At 40.6% G+C, this 18,798-nt stretch overlaps 1 protein-coding gene across 3 annotated transcripts in view; it reads right to left on the bottom strand.

Moving 5' to 3' along the window:
* The window catches only part of emc10 (ER membrane protein complex subunit 10), a 155,891-nt gene that overhangs the window by 74,542 nt on the left and 62,551 nt on the right, over nt 1-18,798 (bottom strand). For 2 of the 3 annotated variants that reach the window (XM_072271912.1, XM_072271913.1), the window contains exon 6: nt 16,751-16,844. In XM_072271912.1, the coding sequence (XP_072128013.1) occupies nt 16,751-16,844 (94 nt within the window). Of the gene's footprint in view, nt 1-899; nt 2,646-16,750; nt 16,845-18,798 lie in introns of those variants that run through there. The other variant, XM_072271914.1, reaches the window with a different exon arrangement.

Raw genomic sequence — 18,798 nt, 5'->3', positions numbered from 1 at the left:
CTGGTATGGTAAGATGAACTCTTGACCTCACAAATGACCTTGTGATCTTGCACATTACAGTTTACCTGAACTACACGTTTTCTGTAGATGTTACACTTTATTCTTAATTCTTGTTTTACTCTTAATTTATTGTTTTACCTTGTCCTACCTCAATGATTTCATCTGTATGAACAGTATGCAAGGGCAAGCTTTTCACTGTATGTCGGTACATGTGACAATAATTAACCAATTTCAGCTTCAGAATAGGCAACATATGCTATCTAATTTTTTGGAGGAGAGAGAAATTGAATATAAAGCAAAAATGTATACAATAATTATAGCACAAAAGATGGCACTGACCAAAGTTTATACTGGCTGAATACAAGGTCAATCCCAGAGTCCCACACTCCTTCCCCCTTACCTAACCTTTCAAACTCTCTCCTTTCAGTTACTTATCCAGATTTCTTCTGAGTGCTACAGTTGCATCCACCTTCACAACTGCCTCCAGTTCCTAACCATCCACTGCATTAAAATCTGTCTTGTCATTTTAGGATCTTTATACAATTACCTTCCTTCTTAGTTCTTAATCCCTTCGCCAACATTAACAGTTTCTCTTTATCTTCTCTTGTCTAAACTCATTATATTTATGCCTCAACACACCTCCTTGTAACTTTTTCTGGAGAATAACAGAAGAACCCCAGATTTTCTAATCCATCCATGCAAACCTCAAATAATAGGCAAATCTTTTCTGCACCCCGTCCAAAGCCTTTACAGCTCTAAAATGTGGCAGCGAAAATGAGACATAATAATCCATTGGTGATTGATCCAGTGTTTTCCACAGATTACTACACGGAGTAAACATCATCAGGTTGAAGACTTTAATGAGATTAAAAAATTAACATGTTACAGCAACATTATTATATTTACATCGATTTTTTCACTACAATATTAACTGGAAAAGTACTTTGAATGAAAATCACTTAAATGTCAGTGGAATTAAAGTTGATCTCATGTCTTCAAGCAACAAGTTTCAACCCAATTATAATAGTCATCAAGATCATTTCCCTGTTTTTTGACTCAAACCCACAAGATGTGTTTCCCCCCCAGCCCTCTCTTCCCACTTTCTATCCTTTTCCGGTGCCTGGTGCCCCTAATTTTGTTAAATAACTCCCTCCTGCCGCTCATTTCTGAAGGGACATTTTTATAATCTGAGGCTCTGTACTCGGTTTCTAGACTCTCCCACTATTCTCTCATCCTCTCCAAGTCCACTCTATCTGGGGTTTTCAATATTCATTCAGTTTCAATGAGATCCCCCTCATTCCTCTAAACTCAAGCAAGTACAGGCCCAGAGCCATCAAATAATCCTCATACATGAACACTTTAAGTCCCGCAATCATTCTTGTAAACCTCCTTTGGACGTTCTCCTATGCCAGCACTTCCTTTCTTAGATATGAGGCTTAAACTGCTCACAATACTTCAAAGATGACCTGACTAATCCCTTGTAAAGTCTCAGCAGATTTGTGCCAGTTGCACTCCCACTTGCCTTGCAATGGCGGCCAATTGAACTATAATCAATACTCATAATGGACTAAATAACTCAGGAACAACAGTTACCTTTAAGGATATCTGAATATTGTCATGGTTTATCCTAAATCCAACCAATTGAATAATGTCACCGTGAGCCAATGAATGAAGGTATACAATCATGTACTGGACTAGCTTGTGCCGCACTGGAAGCAATTTGAAAAAGAAAATCATTTAAGTGTGCTCATGTCAAACACATGATTTAAAGTCAAATGATTCTTGGGATTTTATCATTTCTATCATATGAAGCACAGAAATTACATGGAAAAGCAGAAAAGGAAATGAGCACTCAGCCACATCATTTGATGGAGGCTATGGATCTGAACGGTCTCATCCATCAGAGACAGGACGCTGAACACTCCTTGAGCTAGTTGGTTTAGATCACAGATATATCGAAAAAAATTATTTGGCAAGCCCCACACCAGAAACTGTATGCTAGATGGACCTTGAACACTTAAACTTACAAAAATTTGGACTATTACTTCCAGAAGACTAACCCCTTGGGCCTTATGGTGCAGAACCACAAGTTTCCATGATGCACAATTTAGACTTGGGATGATAGGTTCTTGACTAGTAAGGGCATCAAAAGTTACGGGAGAAGGCACAAGAATATAGTTGAAACGGATAATAAATCACCCATGATGGAACAGACTCGATGGGCTGAATGGTCTAATTCTGCTCCTATGTTTTAAGGTCGAACTGCCTATATATATCCAGCAAGCAAAAAGATTTCTTAATGACAGGAGCTGTTAAAAGAAGCCGTTGACTACAGACTGTAAATGAGTGTCTAGACAGAAGCCACTTTACATGTCATCTTGCTGAAAATTAACGTTTCTAGCCCACAGCTACAGATTGCTGAGAATCAAAAGACAAGGTCCCAACATTTGGTGTAAGGGGAAATAATCATTTGGCCGTCATAAAAACGCGAACAGCACCTTCACTTGCCACTGCACACAATCTCCTGAAGGCAACTGGGAACCACCATTACTTTGCAGACGTCATGCTTGCATTCCTAGTTCTCGAGGTGCTTTGATGGAATTTGTAACCATGAGAAAGATGGCCCCGCCCAGAATTAAATGCCACTGCATGAAAGAAAACAGAGAGAAAGACCAGCTCATCAAATTCACAAATACAAATGGCGCAAAAGATTAGGCAACAGTGAAGCAACATCAACGTGTTGGTTTACGAGAAGCAGCTTTTACAGATGGTCTTTTTCCTTCTCCACCTGCAGTGTGCACAAACTCAAGAACGTTTCAAGCTATTCCATTGTGCGCTTTGCAGATCACAATACTTCCAGAAATGCAGAAGACCTGTGTGAAACCCACTGCAAAAGTTACCCACATCATTGCATACAGGCCTGCCCATTCTTAACCTTTCCAATAATTTCTTTCTTTGAGTTGTTAAAAATGTACTATCAGGTACCTTGCACACATGGATGGACCTAGGTAACTGCTGTCAGCAGACTGACTTACTGGGATGCACAGTTCAACCTACATGTATTGCCACTGAATTCATCAAACTGTATTCAGGTAGATTCTCTATCCCACAGAGTAGTAAGTTACTAACTGTTCTTTCCTAGATGCTGTTTTAAGAAGCATCTCTGCAGCACTACAGGGCACTGCACAATATGCACAAACTGCAAAAGCTCTCTTGTTCAGGTAGTGAAATAAATTCCATTATCACTTTGCAAGTCATGAGATTCGATCACACAAGTTAGACATCTATTGATAACGTGTCATCACGGCACTAAGATGGTAATATAGCCAAGCTCAACCCCCAAAACCAGATATGATAGCTACAATTTCATCCTCAACAAGATTAACATCCTACTCAAAGTAGCAAGACAGGAATTCAGAAGGGAACATCTGAAATATTCACGTAGCATCACCAGTTGTAACTTTTATGCTGTAGTTCCATATGAAAGTGAATATCAACCATCCATTCATTTCCATAGATGCTGCCTGACCTGCTGAGTTCCTCCAGCACTTTACATGTGTTGCTCTGGATTTCCAGCTTCTGCAAAATTCTTGTGCTTATTAACTATCCACTTTCTTTCCATATTATTCAGACCTTCCAAAATATTTGGCAAAGTTTACTTTTATGGCTATCCCTCTTTTCCAATTAGTGAATCATTTCAAAATGTTACTTTCCCACTTAAAATTACAGGCAGTCAGAGACAAACCCAAGGCATTCTGAGCAAAACCAGAAGTCCATGAGCCAGTCCTCACTGGAGGATCAGAAGTGGAGAGGATTAGCAACTTTAAATTCCTAGGTGTTATTATTTCATAGGATCTGTACCAGACCCAGCATGTAAGCGCAATTATGAAGGAAGCACGGCAGCATCTCTACTTCCTTAAGAGTTTGAAGCGATTTGGCGTGACATGTAAAACTTTGACAAACTTTATAGATGTGTAGTGGAGGTTATAATGACTGGCTGCATCATAGCGTGGTATGAAACACCAATGAGTTTAAATGGATAATCCTACAAAAAGTAGTGGATATGGCCCCATATATGATGGGTAAAGTCCTCCCAACCACTGAGCACATCTGCATGAAACACTGCGGCAAGAAAGCAGCAAACATCATCAGGGACGCCCACCACCCTGGATGTGGTCTCTTCGGGCCGTTGCCATCAGAAGGTACAGAAGCCTCAGGACTCACACCACCAGGTTCAGGAATAGTTATTACCCCTCAACCATCAGGCTCTTGAACCAAAGGGGATAACTTCACTTACCCCATCTTTGAAATGTTCCCACAACTAATGGACTCACTTTTCAAGGACTCTTCATCTTATGTTCTCAATATTTATTGTTTATTTAATTACATTATTGCTTTTCTCATTTTGCATTTGCACAGTTTGTTGTCTTCTGCACTCTAGTTGAACGCCCTGGTTGGATGGTCTTTCATCGATTCTGTTATAGTTATTATTCTATAGATTTGTTGAGTATACCCACAAGAAATGAATCTCAGGGCTATACATGGTGACATATTTGTACTTTATTAATAAAATGTACTTTGAACATTGACAATTCCTTCCTCACCACTAATGCTCCTCGATCCTCCCTAGTTCCTCCAGAAGGTTGTTTGTTGCTTCTGAAATTTGGTAATGTACAGGAATAAATTTGGTAGAACCAAGTGGAGTCAAATAAACAAAGCAGGGACATAAAAATTAAACAAAACTGACAGGAAGTGTTAGAACATGTTACAGACTGCTGCTAAGAGGTTATTATTTCAATTGCTGCCACTTGCAGCAGTGCATTTCAAAGCACTGGGCCATTTGTTCCCATAATACATGGGCTTAGAAAAAGCTGCACAGGGTTATAGACCCAGTCAGCACATTCATGGGCACTAGACTCGCCTCCATTGAGGATATGTTCAAGAAGTGATACCTCAAGAAGGAGGCATCCATCATTAAACAACTCTCGCCTTCTATGACATGCTCTCTTTTTAATGCTTACAGTACTGTGCAAAAGTCTTAGGCACATAAGGTGCCTAAGACTTTTGCACAGTACTGTTTTGTCAACGTGGAGCAGACAGCGAGTTTGTATATATGGCAGAAACAAAGACTGTTGGGAATGACAAGGGTGGAGTGCCTCTGGAGGGGCATGGGACAGACAGTAGAGAAGGAGTGCCAGGGGTGGAGAGTGTCGGGGGGGTGCAGGTACAGACACACCCAGCCCTGAGACACCAGAAAAGGTCTTTTGATTCCAAACAACTGGTTTATTGATCATTACAGAATGTCTCCCAGCTGCTTCCCACTCCCTCCCCTCTCCCTTCCCCTTTTCCCAACCACGATTCCACTCTCCCTGTTCCCTTCTCACTCTCAGTCCTCAATAGAGACCCATATCAGAATCAGGTTTATCATCACTCACATGTCATGAAATGTGTTTCTTTATTGCGGCGGCAGTACAGTGCAATATATAAAATTACTACAGTACTGTGCAAAAGTCTTAGGCATCGTATATACCCAAGACTTTTGCACAGAACTCTGCATCAAGGTGGTGGTTTCGGAGCCTGAAGACACACACAAATCTTTGGGAATAGCTTCTTCCCTTCTGCCATCAGATTTCTGAATGAGTCCTGTACCCATGAACACCACCTCACTTTATGCTCTATTTTTGTACTACTTAAATTTTTATATATATTTCTTATTGTGACTTATAGTAATATTTTGTATATTGCACTGTACTGCTGCCGCAAAACAGCAAATTTCACAACATATGTCAGTGATAATAAGCCTGATTCTGATTCTGAGATGCTTATATGGTTCTTATATTATTTCTGGAGTTAACTTGGAATCTGTGGATTGATAATACCAATTCTTTGACTGGTCTATCCTAATCCTAATGATTGAAGATTCAGAATTTTGAAGGAATGGGATATCTACAAAGACAAAACACAAAAATACAGTCTCTATTTGGGGATCAACTCAAAGATCTCAAAAAATTACATCACACCGGCTTCCATGAGTTGAGAAAGAAAAGTGTCTGTTTCTAAATTACCTACTTGAGGCTCAGTAGAATACATTGTGGTAAAAGATATCTCAATAAAATTTAATTTTAAACAAAAGGCAAATCGAGAAATGAAGTCCAGCCCACGCGCAGGGCTGAAGGCGTTGGTAGTGCCAGAGGAGGGCTCCTGCCAGAGAGAGATGAGCCTACAGCAACTTTACTAGTGAGGATGTTGTATTCCACTCACACTTATCGGTATGTAGTAGTAGCGAACTGCCTACAATGTTTTACTCCCTGCACTGGGATTGGAGGAGGGAAGTAAAAAATATAGCAAATGTTAAACTCTGCAGGTTCTGCAGATGTTGGAAATCCAGAGCAACACACACAAAATGCTGATGGAACTCAGCAGGACAGGCAGCATCCATGGAAGGGAACAAACAGTCAACGTTTCAGGTCGAAACCATAAGAGTAGGAACAGAATTAGGCCATTTGACCTATCAAGTCTACTCCACCATTCTATCATGGCTGATTTATTTTCCCTCTCAACCCCATTCTTCTGCCTTCCCCCTGTAACCTTTGACACCCTTACTATCATAAGACCCTTCATCAGGACAGAATACATCAGATTTAGTAAATGTGATCTTTCTGCAATGTATAATCAAATAACAATAATTTTTATATTAGCAGTCCAAGAAAAGGAATAACTGTTGACCAGGGTGATCAGGGCAAGGTTCCTAGACACTTTCCTACTGGTTAACAAATTTCAGGCAACACACATCAAAGTTGCTGGTGAACGCAGCAGGCCAGGCAGCATCTCTAGGAAGAGGTACAGTCGACGTTTCAGGCCGAGGCCCTTCGTCAGGAGGGCTGAAACATCGACTGTACCTCTTCCTAGAGATGCTGCCTGGCCTGTTGCGTTCACCAGCAACTTTGACATGTGTTGCTTGAATTTCCAGCATCCGCAGAATTCCTCGTGTTTGCCGTTAACAAATTTCAGCTTCTTCCAACATCTAAGTAAACAAAAAGCTCAGAGGTTTCCATTAAACTTTGGTTGAAACGTTGAGAGCACCCCCTCAGATATACCTTAGCATTAAAAAGTCTCTACAGAACCAATCTTTTCCCTCATGGAAAAAAAATGTTTTTCTCCCAGCTCAAAGAGTCTGGACCATTCTCCAAGGAATCAAAGCAAGGTTTCTGGGTCCAAATAGTCCAGAATATCCAGGAAAAGATAACAGTCAGTATTCAGGTGGAAGAAGTCACTTTGACAACCAGGATAGGGTGCCAATCTCAGTCTATGCTGTTTCTTAGCACGGACAGAGCAATTAAGTGTTAAATAATCTCATCACTCTTGGGTGGGAAGATAGAGCCAGAGTACCCCAGTCCAAACCATTAACATGTCAACCAGCACTGGAACAGCATGCTTGGATGTAGAGCCAATACTCACTTAGCAGGAGCAAATGCACAAATGGGGTATCAGTAACACAGCACGAACAGACACCTTCAGAAGTAAATGGACAAGCAAAAATCAGTCCCTCACCATCTAATATTTAATCAGAAAGATGACTGAAGAAAGCCTCCAATACAAAAACTCCAAAAGCCTAGAGATTAAAACTGAATGTTATAAAAATAAATAAAGCATGACAATATGATCAGAACTACAACAGTCTCAGGAGAAAACGATTCCTAAAACTTAATGAACTTCACCACTGTGCTTTAACACTTAAATCTACTCTTAAGTGTATTACAGCTTGGAACATATTCTCAGCTGCTGTTTGTGCTCCATTTAATCCCACCACCCAGTGAATACGTTAGTTTCTGGTGAGCAGGTCAGGTCACTTTCACTGTAGTAGTCAGCAGTTTGAAACAATTCTCAACTCAGAGTACAGCGAAATCAATGAGCTTTCCCTGCTGACAACTCTTTAAGGACATTGTGCCGTGAATTTGTTTATTTGTGTTGAAGGATTGTGTTCATACAACTTCCTTGGAATTCCTCACTATAACATCAGGATTCTGTTTCCCCTCTTGCCAAGTTTGGCAAATAAGTAAAATTTATAAACCATGAAGATCCATGCTGAGTGACAGTCAATACTTAAGGCTACAAATGGGGCATATTACTGACCAGGGTCCCCGCTCCTGGCCAGAACCAAATTATTCCTGTGGGTAAGCATGCACTCACGGAGTACGGAGATTGGAATATCCTGCTGATAATATGAGGCAGAAACTATATAAAGGTATTCCCCTGCTTTAGTGAATGGGAAAGAAAATGGCTGTGATATATGCATGCTTACCCATGCCAGGAATCAGACAACTGTTTGTTAAACACACACCTTTCACCTAGGTATTAAGCAACATTTAAAGAGACACAATACCCACATTCAATTCAATCCCAACTACCTTTAGGAAAACTTATGCAAGCCAATGGAGACCATGTAAGATAACTCATGCAGGTATTTCATTCATAATCTACATTGATTCAGACCTCGTCCCATTACTGGCCTCAAAGACAATCTCACTTTGACAGCATTCTCAAAACACTAATTTCCTTTTTACAGTCATAGAGTCATAGAAAAGTACAACACAGAAACAGGCCCTTTGGCCCATCTAGTCTGTGCCAAAATACTTAAAACAGCCTACTCTCATTGACCTGCACCCTGACCTTTTCTCACTGTTACCATCAGGTAGGAGATACAGAAGCCCGAAGGCACACACTCAGTGATTCAGGAACAGCTTCTTCCCCTCTGCCATCCGATTCCTAAATGGACATTGAAGCTTTGGACACTACCTCACTTTTTTTAAATGTACAGTATTTCTGTTTTTGCACATTTTAAAATCTATTCAATATACATAATTGATTTATTTGTTTATTATGTTTTATTTTATTTATTATTGTTATTATTTTTTTCTCTCTCTGCTAGATTATATATTGCATGAAACTGCTGCCACTGTTAACAAATTTCACATCACATGCCGGTGGTAATAAACCTGATTCTGACCTAAGCCCTCCACACTCCCATCATCCAGGTACCTATCCAAACTTCTCTTAAACGTTGAAATCAAGCTTGCATGCACCACTTGCGCCAGCAGCTCACTCCACATTCCCATGGTTTTCTGACTGAGGGTTCCCCCATCGTGTTCCCCTTAAGCTTTTCACCTTTCACCCTTAACCTATGACCTCTAGTTCTAGTCTCACCCAACCTCAATGGAAAAAGCCTACTTGCATTTCCCTATCTATACCCCGCAATTCTATCAAATCTCCCCTCAATCTTCTGCATTCCAAGGAATAAAGTCCCAACTTATTCAGTCTTTTCTTATAACTCAGGTCCTTCAGTCCCAGCAACATCCTTGAAAATTTTCTCTGCACTCTTTCAAACTTATTTACATCTTTCCTGCAGGTAGGTGACCAAAACTGCACACAATACTCCAAATTAGGCCTAATCATCTTATACAATTTCAACATAACATCCTATCTTCTGTACTCAACACCTTAATTTATGAAGCCCAATGTACCAAAAGCTTTTCTTAACAACCTCATCTACCTGTGCCACCACTTTCAATGAATTATGGACTTGTATTCCCAGATCCCTTTGTTCAACCGCACTCCTCAGTGTCCTACATTCACTGTGTAAGACCTATTGTGTTGGTCCTACTGAAGTGCAACACCTCACATTTGTCTGATTAAATTCCATCTGCCATTTTTCAGCCTATTTTTCCAGCTGGTGCAGATTCCATTGCAAGCTCTGATAGTCTTCCACACTGCCCACTACACTCCCAATCTTGCTGTCATCTGCAAATTTGCTGAATCAGTTAACCACATTATCATCCAGATCATTGATACAGATGACAAACAACAACGGACCCAGCACCAAACCCTGCAACACTCTATTAATCACAGGCTTCCAGTCAGAGGCATTCATTTACTACCACCCACTGGCTTCTCCCACGAAGACAATGACTAATCCAATTTACTACCTCATCTTGAATGCTGAGCAACTGAACCTTTTTCACCAACCTCCCATGCGGGACCATATCAAATGCCTTACTGAAGTCCATGTAGACAACATCCACTGCCTTGCCTTCATCAACTTTCCTGGCAAGTTCCATGAAAAACTAAGATTGGTTGGCAATGATCTTCCACACACAAAGCCAAGCTGACTATCCCTAATCAGTCCATGTCTATCCGAACACTCATATACCCAGTCTCTTAGAATACCTTTCAATAACTTTCTCCACTACTCGCGTCAGGCTTCCTGGCCTATAGCTTCTTGGTTTATTCTTAGTGTCTTTTTTAAGCAGCAGAACATCATAAGTTATCCTCCAATCCTGTGGTACCTCACCTGTCGCAAAGGATGATTTAAATATCTCTGCTAGGGTCCTTGCAATTTCTGTACTTGCCTCCCACAGGCTCCAAGGGAACACCTTGTCAGGCCCTGGGACCTATCCACCCTAATTGTCCTCAAGACAGTAAACACCTCCTCCTTTGTAAGTCTATATAGGTCCATGACCTTGCTGCTGTTTTGCCTCACTTCTATAGACTCTGTGTCATTCTGCTGAGTAGATACTGATGCAAAGGAAGTATTTATGAGCCAACTAAATAACTTAGCACTTCTGCATTTTCCTGGGAGATTTGGCATGGATGAGAGCAGAGCATAGCTACAGCCATCACTGGGAGCGTGCGCTGTGTCAATTCCTAATGGCGGAACACAAACCCGTGGTTGGCTCAATTATTCTGTACCGATTAAAGCACCGAACATGAGTAAAATCGTAAAGGACAAGAGCTGAAACTGAACAGGTGTTCAGCGACGTCTGCTGTGCTCGACAAGTCTCTTCTCACTGCTGCCAGCAGGCAGAAGGGGCAGGAGTCTTGGACTTGTACTGGACGGGTTTCACGTGCATCAGCGCTGAATATGCTCCACTGCCGTGGACTCACTTTCAGGGACTTTGCAGATCATGTTCCCTGTGTTTTTGTTTACTGATTTTTTACCATTTGGGTGATTTGATCAAGGCGCTTCAGCGCTGAACTGACTCTGCAGCTGTGGCCTGCACTCATCAGCACAAAGCTGAACTGATTCTGCGACTGTGGCCTGCAGACTTTGGGCTCCTGGTCCGGCTCAACTTGCCTTAGCGCCTCCATGGCTGTGGACTCACTTTCAGGGACTCTGCAGTTAATGTTATTTGTTTACATGCTTGTTATTTTTCCCCCACACATAGGGTGTTTGATGGTCTTGATGTGTGGGGTTTTTTTTTCCCTCCTTTTTTCCTCCTGCAAGACGGATCTCAAGGTTCTATACAGCATACATACTTCGATAATAAATGTACTTTGAACTTTGGATGTACTTTAACCAGTTCTGCCCAACTTTCCAGGGCTCACTGTCATAGCTCGGCGATGCTGGTTTGCTATAGTTCTGGTCAGCTGCTTGCATCTATAGCAATTGCAAGTCACTAATCCACTTTGTAAGAGCAAAACTTTTCTTTTTTACCCTGCACTCTAATTGGCAAATATCTAGCTCCTAACACTATCAGAGCCACAGAACTGTACAGACCCTTCAGCCAACAATGCTGTGCCGATCTTCTAACCTACTCCAAGGTCTATCTAACCTTCCCTCCCATATCACCCTCTATTTTCTTTTCATCTATATGCCTATCTAAGTCTCTTAAAAGTCCCTGTTATACAGTGCCTTGAAAAAGTTTTCAGCCCACAGAACTATTTTCATATTTTACTGTCTCATTTTTTGAAAATTTAGGGGATTTTGAGCTAATGGACAAAATATTGTCCATACCAAATCAAAAGAAAAATTCCAAAACCTGCCAACAATTTACTAAAAATTAAAAACCAAAATTGAGAGGCTCAAAAAGTGTGCACCCTCTTTGTAATTACTATGTTAATTTTCCTTAGGTGCAATATATGGTATTACCTTACCAACTCACCCAATTTTTGATGTAGGAAATTGGAGGATCATCTGTTTTCAATGAATTGATAAGAATAAATACCCCCTCTGCCTGTGAGGTCCAACAGTATGGTAGATTTTCAACAGACCAAATCAAATAAAGACAAAAGAGCATTCCAGACAAGTCAGGGAAATGATAATATATAAGCACAAATCTAGGGAAGATTATAAGACCATCTCAAAGTCACAGAACATACTTCAGAGCTCAGTGCAGTCCTTCCTGAAAAAGTGGAAAAAATATGAAATCACAGCCACACAGGCTGCCCCTCTAAACTTCAGTCACTGAAGAAGAGGCTACTGTGACACCAACAATTACTCTGAGTAAGCTGCAGACATCAGTGGTTGCAACAGGAAATGAAGTTTATGGCTCCACAATCTCTAAAGCCTTGCACAAAAACAGGTATTTATGGAAGAGTGGCAAGGAAGAAGTCCTGGCTAAAAAAAAAGTATTTCCTTGCCCGTAAAGACTTTGCAGAGCGTCACTTAGAAAATACCATAAAGATGTGGAAGAAGGTCTTGTGGTCGGATTAAACAAAAGTGGAACTTTTTGGCCTCAACACTAAGCGGTACATGCGGCGTAAATCTAATACTGCGCATTAGCCAGGTAACACCATCTCTACTACAAGGTATGGTAGAGGTAGCATAATGCTATGGGGATGCTTTTAGCAGCAGGGGTTGACAACTGGTCAGGACTGATGGAAAGATAAATACTGCTAAATACAGAGAGATCCTAGATAAAAACTTGCCAGCTTCTGCCAGAAAGCTTAAACTGGAGAGAAAGAAGTTCTTTCAGCAGGACAACGACTCAAAGCACACTCCCAGAGCAACCATGGAGTGGCTTCAAATGAAGAAACTGATGTCCTTGAGTGGCCTAGTCAGAGTCCTGACCTTAACCTGATCAAAGATTGCTGTCCACCGCAGCTCCCCAACCAACCTGGCAAAACTCGAGTAATTTTGCAAGGAGGAATGGACAAATTGTGCTCCATCACGCTGAGCAAAGTTAATAAGACTTATCCAATAAGACTACTGGCTGTAACAGCTAAGAGAGGTAGTTCAGCTACGTATTTAGCAAGGGGGAAATGAATACTTTTGAACTGCTAACATTTCAGTTTTTGTATTTTTAGTTTTCCATACTTTACAATTTTCCCTGGTGTTTGTGCTCTGTGAAAAAAAGGATTTCCCCTTACAGCACCTCCTAAGTAATATGACAATAATGCCCTCGCACTAACCAGATGAGATCACCAATTCCTCAAATCAGAATTAATACAATATATACATTAACATTGTGCCACTGGACTTGATAGAGGACAAATGTTAAGCTTATTAAATCTCAGTGTTCAGAAGATCACAAGCTTGGTTAAGAATGTGCCAAACTCATTAGCAATCAATGCACTTGGCACTTTGTACAATTATTACTTGGATTATTGTACAATTAGACGTATGGAACTAAAAAAGTACTAGATGCTGGAAATCTAAAATAAAAAACAGGAAATACTGAAAATGTTTAACAGTCAGGCAGCATCTGTGTAGAGAGAAACAGCATTAATGTTTCATGTTGAAGACCCTTCAATAGAACTGTTCTTAAGCATTATTCCAAAACGAGGGATATGTGTTTAGGGTGAGAAAGAAAAAAATTAAAAGGGACCCGAGGAGCAATTTTCCACACAAAAGATGGTGAGAGCCTGGATTAAGCTGCCAGATGGAGTGGTTGAGATGGATACAGAAGTATTACTGTAGAAGCAATTGGATAGGTACATTGAGGAGAGGAGCCTGAGGAATATGGGCCAAACTAAGGAAAATGGGACAAGCTGGGTAGACAACTAGATATGGATTACTGGGTCAAAGGGCCTCTCTCATGTTGTACCACTCTGTGACTCTATTAATAATTCTCTCCCTGCAGATGCTGCCTGATCAGCAGGTCCTGCTTTTAGATTTCCATTTGGACAAAGCTGTCCCTTGATTAAGGGCTAACATGCAGTGCTCACAGATCCATGGTTATCTAGTGACAATTGATAACATATGCTGGTGGGTGGAAAGCAGAGGGGATTCAGAATCAGGTTCAACAGTGATGCTTCCAGTATGCTTGTTCTCATTCCAATAATCATAATCATCAATTCATAATTTAAAAAATTTTTCAAAGATCAGTTTTATTTGTCACATATACATAAAAATATAAAGTGAAATGCATCATCCATGTCACATCAAATCAGCGACGGTTGTGCTGGGAGCAGCCTGCAACGTCATCACATTTCCACCACTAGCATCGTTGGCCCACAACCCTAACATCTTTGGAATGTGGGAGGAAACCCACACAGTCACAGGGAGAATGCCCATAACTCTTTACAGACAGCAGCAGAAACTGAACCCTGATCTTACAGCTGGTACTGTAAAGCATTATGCTAACCGCTACAAAAACCTTGCAAACCTGTTTTCTCCCACCTTCTTCCCCATCAACCTCTCCCACCATTCAAAATATATTTTTAATTAACAAGGATCATGAAAAATTATACTTGAAGAATGACTACTTGGACAATGCATTAGAGAAATGCTGAAATGCACAGAACCACTCCAGCATTGAAGAATCAGTATCAAAGTGGAACACTTTACAAACAAGAGAAAGTCTGCAGATGCTGGAAATCCAAGCAACACACACAAAATGCTGTAGGAATTCAGTAGGCCAGGCAGGATCTATGGAAAAGAGTACAGTCGATGTTTTGGGCTGAAAGGTCTCGGCCCGAAACATTGACTGTACTCTTTTCCATAGATGCTGCCTGGCCTGCTGAGTTCCTCCATCATTTTATGTGTGGAACATTTTACTGTATGCTTCGAGTTTATTTTATTTTTTTATTTAGGGATATAGCACAGTAACAGACCCTGTATGAACCCACGACACCCAATCATATATGTGACCAATTAACCTACTAACTCATATGCCTTTGGAATGTCAGAAGAAACTGGAGCACCTGGAGGAAACCCAAGCAGTCACAGGGAGAACATACACACTCCTGACAGACAGCAGCAGGAATTGAATCCAGGTCACTGCTGCTCTAATAGTATTACGCTAACCACAACGTACATGTGATAAATAAATCTGAATCTGAGTTCTGAAACAAGGCAAATAGAAAATCAAGGATCAAGAATCTACAATTAATATAAAAAAGCAAACCCAGTACTTAAAACTTTAAGTGCTGCTAATAACTCTTCATTAATTTCAGATATTATTATCCAAATGGGGTTGTGGTCACTTCAACAAGAGCACCAATCCAGGAATAGGTCCAATTGCTAAAAGCAGCTAAGAGAAGGACTCCAGGTGGAGACAGATTTCCATCAAGCTTCTAGTTTCAGCCACCTGGATTAATGCCAACATCCTGAGAGTCAAAAGAGGTTTCCAGCAGCAATGATAGAAGATGGGCCTATCTATCTACATCTGACTACATTACCAAAGAACTTGCTTAGGGTGATTTTCACCACAATCAGCGCTAAGTCCTGAAGAGAGGACTCATTAAAAAAAAAAGCTATTCAGTTTTCAAAATTCTCTCCCACTCATGTTGACTCCATTCAGATTGTTGGACTGGCCTTCCTATTTTTATTCATAATTTACTTTCTTCCTTTTCCAGTTATCTTCAATTTTATCTGCCTATTAGTCTAAATAGTTACACTTTGCTTAGTATCAAAGAATGCAATTAGTTATCTTATCCCAAATGACAATAACACCTTAAGAGATGCCTCAGTCATCAGAAGTATTGCAGCAGCCTTCACAAGTTATAGGAATGTATTTATTTCCCCCCCCCCCTTTCCTTTGCTATTTCCCTCATTTCTCTCAGTTTCTAACTGATGTGTGTCAATTGCCCTTGGTTATAAAGATGAAGATTGGTTTTATTTGTCACATGCACATTGAAACATACAGTGAAATGCATTGTTTGAGTCAACAACCAACACAGTCCAAGGATAGTGCTGGGGGGGTGGCCTGCAAGTATCATCACACTTGTAGCACCAACTCACTAACTCTAACCACAGGTCTTCTTTTAGAATGAAGGAGGAAAGCGGAACACTCAGAAGCCCACACAGTCACAGGGAGAACGCACAAACCCCTTACAGACAAGACGGCAGGAATTGAACCCTGATCAGTGATTGCTGGCGCTACAAAGCGTTGCGCTAACCACTGTGCTACCATGCTGCTCTTGGTTAGGCAGAGGGAACAGATAGAATGCAACAACCCAACAAAATTTTTAGAATATTTATTCCTCACGTACATTGTACAAGTATTCAACCTTTGTAACTACGTGACCATGAGTAGAACCACAACCAAGACCTTGCAAGTCAACAGCCAAAATCCAAAGCCCCATCAAACCTCAGCAATCAGGAACTTTGTACTATATATGATACACTATAAAGTTATACAATCAATCATGGGACCAAGAGAAATGTTACCTTTTTTGTTTAAATATGTGATTGTAGTGTGCTTCAATAAAGGACTAAGGGTCTATGGGGTATATTTAGGAAGAAAAAAGATACTGGCCTTTATTTCACCACCAGTTCATAGACCAATTGCTTGATCTGTGCATATATGAATGGTATCACACTCTAACCTTGTTAGATAATAGATATCAAGCATGAATATGTGGTTCTGTATAGGATATTAATTTGTAATATCACGCTAGAATTTTGTTTGAGGAAAGGTACAATAATTCTGCAAAATTAATACATTTCATTTCACCACACTCTATATATACACACACACGCACACACATATACACCAGTTTATCTGTTTTCTCTGAAGGAACAACTTACGTATTTGGCGATGAATGACTTCTGTTCCTGCGGGTTTTTGGCTTTCTGAGCTTGTTCATGCTCCAGCCGCTCAATAAACGCTGCAGTCTCTGGCCTGCAACAGAAGATTCAAGATTTAAGACTGCTTATTGTAATTCTTCAGTGCACAAAGAAACATAAGCATACAGGATTAAGAAACAAAACTAAAGCACAATAAATGTAAAAAGGAATCCTAGAAAACACAGTGTACAAGTAACTATATATACACACTGTCTGATTGTACGTACATAGGATGACACTAGGTGATTTGTATGACGTGGAGGAGAGGGGTGTAATGGGTGGGATAATAGGTAGAGATGTTGCTCAGCTTGGGGAAAGTAACTGTTTTTGAGTCCTGGTGTGGATGCTGTTTAGCCTCTTCCAAGCTTGGCAGTAAAACAATCTGATCCATTCTAATATGGCACAGTAGCGTAGTGGGTAGTGTGACACTTTATGCCAACTGTAAGACTGGGGTTCAGTTCCCATTGCTGTCTGTAAGGAGTTTGTATGCTCTCTCTGCCCTTATGTGGGTCTTCTCCGGGTGCTCTGGTTTGGTCCCAGATTCCAAAGAAGTATGGTTAAGGATTAGTCAGTTGTGGGCATGCCACGTTGGCACTGGAAGCGAGAGGGTACTTGCAGGTAGCCCCCAGCTCATCCTCACTGATATGATTTCACTGCATGTTTTGAACATACATGTGACAAACAAAACTAACCTGAAATCTTTAATAATTTAAAGACTATGAACGATGATCAATTGAAAATGTGGCTAACAAAAGAACATTGTCATGGTGTCAAAAGATCAGGCAGGTAAGCAGAGGGGTGGCTCTGTTGGTTAAAAAAAGAAATTAAATCCTTAGAAGAGGTGAAGGAGGATTGAAAGATATAGAATTCTTGTGGGCAGAGTTAAGAAACTGCCAGGGTAAAAAGACACCGATGGAATAATATTCAGGCCTCCAAACAGTAGCCAGGATGTGAGGTACAAATTAAAACAGGAGATGGAAAAGGTATGTGAAAAGGGCAACAGTCATGAGGGACTTTAATATGCACTAGATTGGGAAAATCAGTTGGTGCTTGATCCCAGGGGAAGGACTGTATAGAATGCCTATGAAATGGCTTATTAGAGCAGCGTGTGGTTGAGCCCAGTAGGGAAACGGCAATTCTGGATTGGGTGCCATGTACAGAAACACATTTTATTTGGGAACTTAAGATAAAGGAACCTTTAGGAGACAGTGATCATAATATGATAGCATTTACCGTGTAGATTGAAAAGGAGAAGTTAAAGTCAGATGTATCAGTATTACAGTGGAGTAAAGGGAATTACAGAAGTATGAGAGAGGAGCTGGTCAAAGTTGATGGGAAGGAGACACTGGCAGGGATGATGGCAGAGCAGCAATGGCTGGAGTTTCTGGGAGCAATTCGGAAGGCACAGGATAGATACAGCCCAAAAATGAAGAAGTATTCAAAAGGGAGGATGAGACAACCATGGTTGACAAGGGAAGTCAAAGACAAGACAGCATAAAAGCAAAAGAGAGGACATATAATTTACAAAAATTAGTGGGAAGTTAGAGGATTGGAAAGCTCTAAAGAACCAACAGAAGGCAACTAAATAAGCCATAAGCGGGAAAGATGAAATACGAAGGTAAGCTAGCCAATAATACAAAAGAGGATACAAGAAGTTTTTTCAGATATACTATATAAAGTGTAAGAGAGGTGCGAGTAGATATTGGACAGCTGGGAAACGATGTTGGAGAGATAGTAATGCAAACAAAGAAATGGTTGTCAAACTTAATAAGTATTTTGCATCAGTCTTCGCTTTGGAAGACACTAGCAGTATGCCAGATGTTCTAGAGTGTCAGAGTGCAAAAGAATGCAGTTGCTATCATTAAGGAGGAGGTGCTTTAAAAGCAGGGAAAATTGGAAATGTCACTCCACTCTTTAAGAATGGAGGGAAGCAGAAGAAAGGAAAATATAGGCCAGTCAGCCTGACCTCAGTGGTTGGGAAGATTTTGTAGTCCATTTTTAAGGATGAG

Source organism: Mobula birostris, chromosome 11 (assembly GCF_030028105.1).
Source record: "Mobula birostris isolate sMobBir1 chromosome 11, sMobBir1.hap1, whole genome shotgun sequence".
In the NCBI taxonomy this organism is placed as follows: domain Eukaryota; kingdom Metazoa; phylum Chordata; class Chondrichthyes; order Myliobatiformes; family Myliobatidae; genus Mobula; species Mobula birostris.
This window is presented reverse-complemented; position numbering and strand designations above follow the sequence as displayed.